Below are 8,718 nucleotides of genomic sequence, written 5' to 3' on the forward strand. Positions count from 1 at the left end.
TTCCTTCCTTCCTTCCTTCCTTCCTTCCTTCCTCGTTTGTTATGGCAAACAGATCAGATGCTAGGGCTGAGATCCAGAATGCCTGGGCTCTTTAGGAGGGAACAAAATCTGGTGAACTTGAGCCGAGTTCCAACTTGGGAGCAGGATGCCTGGTTGTGCCCGGGTGGAGAGTGGGACTGAGTGAGCTAGCAGAGGCTGGGAGCCAGGACGCTTGGGTTCTATTCCTAGCGGTAGAACTTGACATCCCCGCCTCTTCTTTTCACACCTTCCTCTGCACTCTTTCTCGTTCTCTTTTTCTGCCTCCTGGAGCCAGCATGTAGGTGGCGAGAAGAGAGCCATCATTGTGGTGTCTTTACACAGAGGGATTTCCTCGGCCACCCCTCTACTATCTCCTTCATGCCCCCTCCCCCATATGAGGCTGGTAGGAATTTGTTGTCTCAGCAGCTTTCGTGACTAACAGCAGGTGGTGTGGAATAGAACTTGACAGAACCTCCCTCCGACCCAATACTGAGTGCAGGAGATTGGCTTTCCAACCTTCAGTGCTTATGTGGAATAGTCCTTTTAGTCTGTTACAGGAGAAACAGAAAGGAATCTTGTAGTACCTTATCAGGTTTATTGTGGTATACATTTTTGTAATGTAGAGCCCCCTTTATCAGATGGACAAAGGCTGCGGTCACACGGAGCATTAGCCACGCTACAGAGACGGAAGATAGGCGGATTTTCCGGGCGCAATGACAGCGCCACATCTGGGAAGCGTAGAGCTCCCGTGGTGAACCCGAGGCTTCCCGCCGAAGATGCGGGGTAAAAAACTAGTACCTCCGAGGTACTAGTTTCCGGAAACCGCGGGGCAAAGGCGGGCGCCTGATCGCGTTTCCGGTGGTAGGCCGTGGCATCCGGTTCCCGCCCATGTCCCGTCGCTAAAAGATTTCTTTCCCCCAAGTCTCCATGGGATGCACACAAGCACCCAATGGCGCATGCGCACACTCCATTTAAAAACAAACAACACAGCCCCCTCCTCTTTTCCGTACCCCCCCCACTCCTGGCTCGGCCTGCTCGAGGGGAACTCTCTGCACCAGGCGGCAGAGGGGGAGGTGCAGGGTGGGTGGCGGGAGGGCGGCCCCGCTGAAGCTCCTCCTGGAGGGGACCAGACGGAGGACACAGTTTGCATTCCTCTGCAGCCCTGGAAGGGGTTAAACCCGCGGAGCCTTTTGCCAGAGAGGCCGCTTCTTTGCCGAGCCACAGGATTGTCCTGTGATCGGGACCTCGACTGGATGTCTGATCGTGCAGCCGCGCGTTATTTTGCTCCGGGGCAAACAGCCAGGCTTCCTCCCTGCATTTTCCTGCCCGTGTGACCGGGGCCAAAGTGTGTTCTTCGCTGGCAGACATATGTAATGAGACAGCAAGGGAACAGGGCTGTGTATTACGCTATAACAATACTTAAAGCATTTACACAAGCATATCTGTCTATATTTTAACAATGTTTTAATAAAGATATCAAAGTTCAGTCTTCAAAATACAAAATGCAGAGAAGGTCCAATAATAATCTAATGAAGTTTCTGGGTAATGCGTTCGTTTCCAAGGTCTTCATCAGAAAAGGACCAATTATAACTGCACAATTATTTTCTTTCTAAAGTCTGTCAAGACTGGTCGAGCAAGGTTTGGAAAATCAATACTCCATATTCTTCATAAAACATGTAAGTATGTGAGACATATCTAAGAGTAGATGTCAGGTAAACCTTTATAGCGCCAGCGTTAAGTTTACCTGACATCTATCTTAGATATGTCTCATATACTTACATGCTTTATGAAGAATATGGAGTATTGATTTTCCAAACCTTGCTCGACTAGTCTTGACAGACTTTAGAAAGAAAATAATTGTGCAGTTATAATTGGCCCTTCTCTGATGAAGACCTTGGAAACGAACGCATTACCCAGAAACTTCATTAGGTTATTATTGGACCTTCTTCGCATTTTGTTTTTTGAAGATTGAACTTTGCTATCTTTATTAAAATACTGAGTGTTGTTAAAATATAGATAGATAATGCTTGTTTAAATGCTTTAAGTATTGTTATGGCGAAATACACAGCCCTGTTCCCTTGTTGTCTCTTTAAATTTGGCAGCTGTGGTTCTTTCGGACATATGTAATGCACAGGAGAAGTCCTGAATACTGAGGAACAAAATTGTAGACTGTGGACCCCAAATGCAAGGATCATAGCCTGTGACATCTCTGTGCAAAGCCCTTATCTGTGTCTCTCCTTTCTTTGTCAGTTCTTGAAGCGCTGAACTTGATCCCGATGGATCCCAATGGTCTCTCTGATCCCTACGTGAAACTCAAGCTGATCCCTGATCCGAAGAATTTAACAAAGCAGAAGACCCGGACTGTCCGATCTACCCTCAATCCTGTGTGGAATGAAACTTTCATTTTGTAAGTCTGTCAGTTGCACAAGCAAAGAGCTTAGCTAGCAAAGGGACTCCCGCTCCCCCCTTTCTAACGGAATTCTCTCTTGCTCCCCTCAGCAACCTGCAGCCAGGTGACATGGAGCGGCGTCTCTCCATTGAGGTGTGGGACTGGGACCGGACAACCCGCAACGATTTCATGGGAGCCATGTCCTTTGGTGTCTCCGAGCTTTTCAAGGGCCCTGCGGAAGGCTGGTAAGCAGGAGTGGGGGGCAGAAGAAAAGGTGGAAGAGAATAAGGGGGCAGCTTAGGGAACCACCGGTAGCTCATTTTCTCTCTCTTTTCTCGTGCGTCTTTGCGTCTCTTTGGGTTTTCATCTGTTTGCCTCTATCTATCTATCTATCTATCTATCTATCTATCTATCTATCTATCTATCTATCTATCTATCTATCTTCATCATCATCATCGTCATCTGCTCCACCCACTGCCATATAAAACTGTCTAACCCATCAAATCTCTCTTATTTCTACTCCTGTCCACTCTTCCTTTCTCTGTCCCTTCTGCTTTCCTCTCTTGCCTTCACCTTCCCGCCCGCTTTCTCCTCTTGTCCATCTCCCTTCTCTTCCCCTGCCCGATGTCCCTGTCTGCGTCGCTGTCCCAGGTACAAATTGCTCAATCAGGAGGAGGGCGAATATTATAGTGTCCCCGTGGCTGATGCAGAAAACTGTGGGCTGCTGCAGAAATTCGAGGTAACCTCGTGGCTCACCATGACACTGTTTGGATTGGCGCTTCCCCAGCCACCCCCCGTCCCCCCATGTGCCAAGTCCAGCCCAACTACAGAGCAGACACAGCTCCGCAGCTAGGGGGCACTGCTGTGATGGAATGCATACCTCAGGACCACTTTCTCTTAGGACCTGAAGGGAGGGTGGTCTGGTGGTTGTACTTGAACACACGCACACACGCACACAGAATTTCTGACCAAGACTTGTGTCAAAATTTGCACAGACATTACTTAGTTTGTTGTCTTTTTGTCTTGGCAGGCTTGCAACTTCCCTCTGGAGCTATATGAGGTATTTGGTTTCTTTCTTCTATTATGTCTCTTGGTAGAATAGGAAGAAGCAGAGGTTTTCTCATGTTGCTAATAAGAACATCCATCAGTCTTGGTACTGATTTCTAGTATGGTTATGGCCCAATAATGATCAGCAAGCACAGGGGTCCCCAAATGTTTTGAGCCTGTGTGGCACTTGTGGAATTCTAGCACAGGGTGGTGGATACAGTCACGAAATGGCTGCCGCAGGAGGCAGAGCCAACCACATAATGTCAGGGAGTGAAGTTCTGCATAACTGTTATAGTAACTGTAATATTAGCTCTTCAACATTTCAGGCAAAATTATTGGGCCTTTTAAAATTAACATATGGTTTAAAATATTTTCTTGCTTACACACAGCTTTCCTTCAGTCATGCAGTGAAGATCCTTGTGCTGTGGTAGCAGCTGCTGCTAAAGCAGTATTTAAATCTCCTCAGCAAATCTGATCTCCAGTGGCCAATCAGAAGCCCTGCTGGGCAAAAGCCCTACCTGGCCCTGCCCACTTTCTGAAAAACGCTTGTTGGCCGCTAAAAAAAGGTGCTGTGTTAGGGCCCCTGAGCTGGAGGTAGGTTGCTGGGAAGCTCATAATCAGTGCATAAATGGATTCAGCCCCTTCTTGTCATTTTAACCCCAGCCTCTATTATTCAGAAGTACACTGCCTTTGAACATGGAGGTTCCATCCTTTGCCATCAAGGCTGGTTGCCGTTGTTGCAACACGCCTTCCATGAATTTCCTTGCTCGTCTTTTAAAAGTCATCTATGGGCCACCTGCTGCATGAATCCCACTGACTAATTACGTATTGCATGAAGAATTATTTCAGTTTGACTATCCTAAACATTTTTCTGAGTTCTCCAGAAGAAGGTGAGCTGAGGGTGCTTGGTGTGGGGAGGGAAAGTAGTGGAGGAGGAGAGAGAGAACCCCTGAGACCTCTGAGATCCCCACAAACTGCCAACATTCCCCTGCTTTGAGAAATACATCTAAACATGTGCCAAAATTGGTGTGCATCATGCACAAGTTTCCCAGACTCCTCTGCCCCTTTGGGAATTTTGGGACATGTGCAGAGTTTTAAGGTTTGCATGTACTTGTCAGAAGATTTCTGCTCCTCACCATTCCAATAATATCAGTAAGGGGCTGCACATCCGGGAGCATGCTATATCAAGGTCAGTGTGCTGCTGCGGCGTAGGGACACCAGAATGCGTGGTGCCAGTTCCCGCACCTTTTACTCTGAGCCAGTAGGAGCCACTCTCAACTGTCCGTTTCTGTGTATCTTTTCCTCTTCCCCCACCCCATTTGCCCTGCAGAAGGTTTGCCACGGCCCCACCTCATCGCCATCCCCAAGCCCAACGGACTCCAAGCGTGGCACATTCTTCGGCATCAACCGTTTCCACATCTCAGACTTCAACTTCCTCATGGTGTTGGGAAAAGGCAGCTTTGGCAAGGTGGGGGGAATGGGGGGTGGGTGTTGAGTGGATGAAAATTCATGTATGGTGTTAATAGATGCATGCTGAGGGATTCACTGACACGTGAGAATGTGGTGTGAGAAAGGCACATGTGTGTGAATAATGGTGTGTGAATAATTCAATTCAATTCAAATTCACTGCCACAGGAAGTGGTGGCGGCTACAAGCATGGACAGCTTCAAGAGGGAATTAGATAGGCATATGGAGCAGAGATCCATCAGTGGCTATTAGCCACAAGGTATAGATAGGGGCTCTGGGGCAAGTGATGCTCTGTCATCTTGGTGCTTGGGGGGGGTCAACAGTGGGATGGCTTCTAATGTCCTGGCCCCACTGGTGGACCTCCTGATGGCACCTGGTATTTCTGGCCACTGTGTGACACAGAGTGTGGGACTGAATGGGCCCTTGGCCTGATCCAACATTGGCGTCTCTTATGTTCTTATGTTTATGTTCTTATGTTCTCCCCAGTTGCAGCACAGCCTCACTGTTTTGTGGAGCTTTCTGCTCCCCATCCCTTTCTTAGACGTTCACTTCCATCTCCTGTGCTGGAGTGACCATTTATCAGATTTATCTTGTGAAAAGCTGCAAAGCGATTTTTCCATGTTGGCCCAAATGCTTTTTGAAGGATTTGAATAAAAACTACTTTATTTGTTGTACAAATCCCACCTTTCTTCCGTGAAATTCAATACCACATTCCCGTGCTTCCTAGGAAGTCACCTGTCCAGGCATTGACCCCTGACCTGGAAGGCCCAGGCTTGCCTGATCTCATCAGACCTCAGAAGTTTGACCTAGTTAATATTTGGATGGGAGACCACCAGGGAGGTCCTGGTGCAGAGGCAGTGGCAAACCAGCTCTGTTAGCCTCTTGCCTTAAAAACCCTACAGAGTCGCCATGAGTTGGCTGTGACTTGACAGCACTTTCCACTACCAGACCTGCTTGGCTTGCTGGATCAAGTGCCTTCAGGACCATTGCTGGATCATTTAACTGTCTGGATTGGTTGCTAGGCTCTCTGGGGCTGGAGACATCCCTTTCATCCTTTCTTGGAGACAGGGTCATTCAGCCTGCTATCATCTCTGTTGCAAGGGTGTGCAATTTTGTGGGGTGGGGTGGTGCTTCGGAAGGTGGCGAAACTCATTGAAGCGTGGATGAATCTGGGACAAAGTAAAAGTGCACTGTAGTGGGAATGTTCAAGCAGAATGAAAAAAACTCACTGAAAAACTATTGCCCAGGAAAGGAATCTTGTCTATTAGATTATGTTGGGTTGTGGGGTTCACACATTACAAAGTACACGTGGTTGGCACATGACTGCCATTAGGACTTTGGGTCAGACGTGTCTGAACTTCCATGCTGGGACTTCCCAGGAGCATAAGAGCCTTATTTGGATTGGGCTGCAGCAGAGGTCATTTCGGGGGGGATCGCGGGGGATTGCAGTTCCCCCGGGTGAGGTATGGGGGCGGGGCACATGACGAAGCCCCACCCCCTGCTTCCGGCCACCCTGCTTCCGGCCGCCCTGCTTCTGGCCCTCATTCATCCAGGAGGAGGCAGGAGAAGAGGGAGGGTAAGTTGCTTCCTCCCTGCCTCTCCCCACCCCTGCCTGCCTGGAGCCAGGGAGGGCCTTCGCGGGGCTGCGGGGTGTGTGGCCTCATGACACACTTCCGGTGATGTCAGGGGGTGTGGCCTTATGACAGACTTCCGGTGAAGTCAGGGGGTGTGGCATATGCTAATGAGTTATGCTAATGAGTTCCCCCTAGCTCTTTTTCTACGAAACGACCCCTGGGCTGCAGTATGCCAGGAGAAGGGGTTTAAGCCTCCCCCCCACTGCTATTTTCTTGACCTGAGATGGCCTGGGTGATCTGCTGTTTGCCCCACTGGAGAAACTTATCTGCACTGGTGGTGACACCTGAGTTTTCCCAACAGGGTAAATAGTGACTCCTGGGGCCATTTCAGATCACAAAACCAGCATCTGTGGTTTGGGGGATGCTCCTTTTCTCCTGTGCCATAGTCCCAATCAGAATCACACTCCTGTGCATTTGGGAGTTGAGTTCTCAGTGCAGAACTCCAGGTGCATGTCTACATGTCCACTATGAGGATGTTGTCATATGTGACTTGGGTTCAAATCTCCACTTGGCCATGGAGTGCGATAAAGGGGTGTGACGGAGTATATATGCCACACCAAACTTTTGGGAGGAAGGGTGGGATAATAAGAACATAAGAGAAGCCAATGTTGGATCAGGCCACTGGGCCATCCAGTCCAACACTCTGTCACACAGTGGCCAAAAAGACCAGGTGCCATCAGGAGGTCCACCAGTGGGGCCAGGACACTAGAAGCCCTCCCACTGTTGCCCCCCCCCACAACCACCAAGAATACAGAGCATCACTTGCCCCAGTCCGAGAGTTCCTATCTATACCTTGCAGCTAATAGCCACCGATGGACCTCTGCTCCATATGCTTATCTAATTCCCTTTTGAAGCCGTCCATGCTTGTAGCTGCCACCACCTCCTGTGGCAGTGAATTCCATGTGTTATTCACTCTTTGGGTGAAGAAGAAGGACTTCCTTTTATCCGTTCTAACCCGACTGCTCAGCAGTTTCATTGAGTGCCCAATAATAACACAAACAGTGCCATGAAATCAAAGAAACACTGGTGGTCCTTCCATACAGGTGATGCTGGCAGAGCGACGTGGGACAGAAGAGCTGTTTGCCATCAAGATCCTGAAGAAAGATGTGATCATCCAGGACGATGATGTGGAATGCACCATGGTGGAAAAGCGGGTCTTGGCCATGGGGGAACGTCCTCATTTCCTCACCCAGCTGCACTCCACTTTCCAAACTGCGGTAAACACCATGAGCTGCTACCTGGGATAGTAGGGGAAGGAGAGGGAATGGGGTGGTACTGTCAGCTTGTTGTGGTAATGGATACATCCCTGTGGTCTTTTTTCTTCAAGGACCGGCTTTATTTTGTTATGGAGTATGTCAACGGAGGTGACCTCATGTACCACATCCAGCAGGTTGGGAAATTCAAGGAACCTCATGCTATGTACGTGAGTCGCTGGAATCTTGATCAGGGATGTGTTTTCTGTGTTCCTGGGTAATCAGCACCCCACAGAGGGCGATGGCACCAATCAGCCAAGATACTAAGAGCACGGTTGGCACCAGGGCTTCCAAACCAGCAAAGGGCCCAGTGGCCCAACTGTATCCCCATCCTCACTCTGTGTAGCTCAAGAGGAGCAGGAGCGTGGGAGTTTGTGTGCCCTGCCTTTCATGGAGTCAATCATGGAGCTGATTATGCTTACGAGTGTATATGAAGATCCATTTCAGTTTCCCTTTCAGAAGGGTCAAGAGGTGAGTGTGACTCAGTCTGCATGCACATGCAGCAGAATTGGGGATGGTCCCAAAGTGGAAGAAGTGACTATACCCTTCAGGCCGCAGGTGGGAGATTGCATTTATGTGTGCTCCCCTGTGTAAAAATGACAAAGAGATTTGTTTCAAGTAGAAACTAGCAGAGCAAGGAGAAGCCTGGGCTAGAACTGTTATCCCGTGTGCTTTCTTTTTAAATTGTGTCCCCCACCCCAACCGTGCAGTGGCACAGTGCATTCTGCCACTTTATCCTACTGTATATGCCGCTCTAACCAAGCTTCAGTTTCATGGGAAATCAGTACACTCCAATGAAGTTGTGTAACTGAGCAGCTTCCTGAGATGAATACCAGAATGTCCTAAAAGAGAAAAAGGCATGGGCTTTGCAGGTCTGTATGAGCAAACAGCAGGAAATAACCTTATGCTA

The 8,718-nt window shown here is 48.9% G+C and overlaps 1 protein-coding gene across 1 annotated transcript in view; it reads left to right on the forward strand.

Moving 5' to 3' along the window:
• Positions 1-8,718, forward strand: part of PRKCG (protein kinase C, gamma) — a 52,642-nt gene that overhangs the window by 34,916 nt on the left and 9,008 nt on the right. The window contains exons 6-12 of the mRNA XM_015414392.1: positions 2,269-2,425; positions 2,518-2,652; positions 3,059-3,146; positions 3,438-3,467; positions 4,785-4,922; positions 7,599-7,772; positions 7,883-7,974. Coding sequence (XP_015269878.1) covers positions 2,269-2,425; positions 2,518-2,652; positions 3,059-3,146; positions 3,438-3,467; positions 4,785-4,922; positions 7,599-7,772; positions 7,883-7,974 — 814 coding nt within the window. The remainder of the gene's footprint in view (positions 1-2,268; positions 2,426-2,517; positions 2,653-3,058; positions 3,147-3,437; positions 3,468-4,784; positions 4,923-7,598; positions 7,773-7,882; positions 7,975-8,718) is intronic.

Source organism: Gekko japonicus, unplaced genomic scaffold, assembly GCF_001447785.1.
Source record: "Gekko japonicus isolate JY-2015 unplaced genomic scaffold, Gekko_japonicus_V1.1 scaffold243, whole genome shotgun sequence".
NCBI classification, from domain to species: domain Eukaryota; kingdom Metazoa; phylum Chordata; class Lepidosauria; order Squamata; family Gekkonidae; genus Gekko; species Gekko japonicus.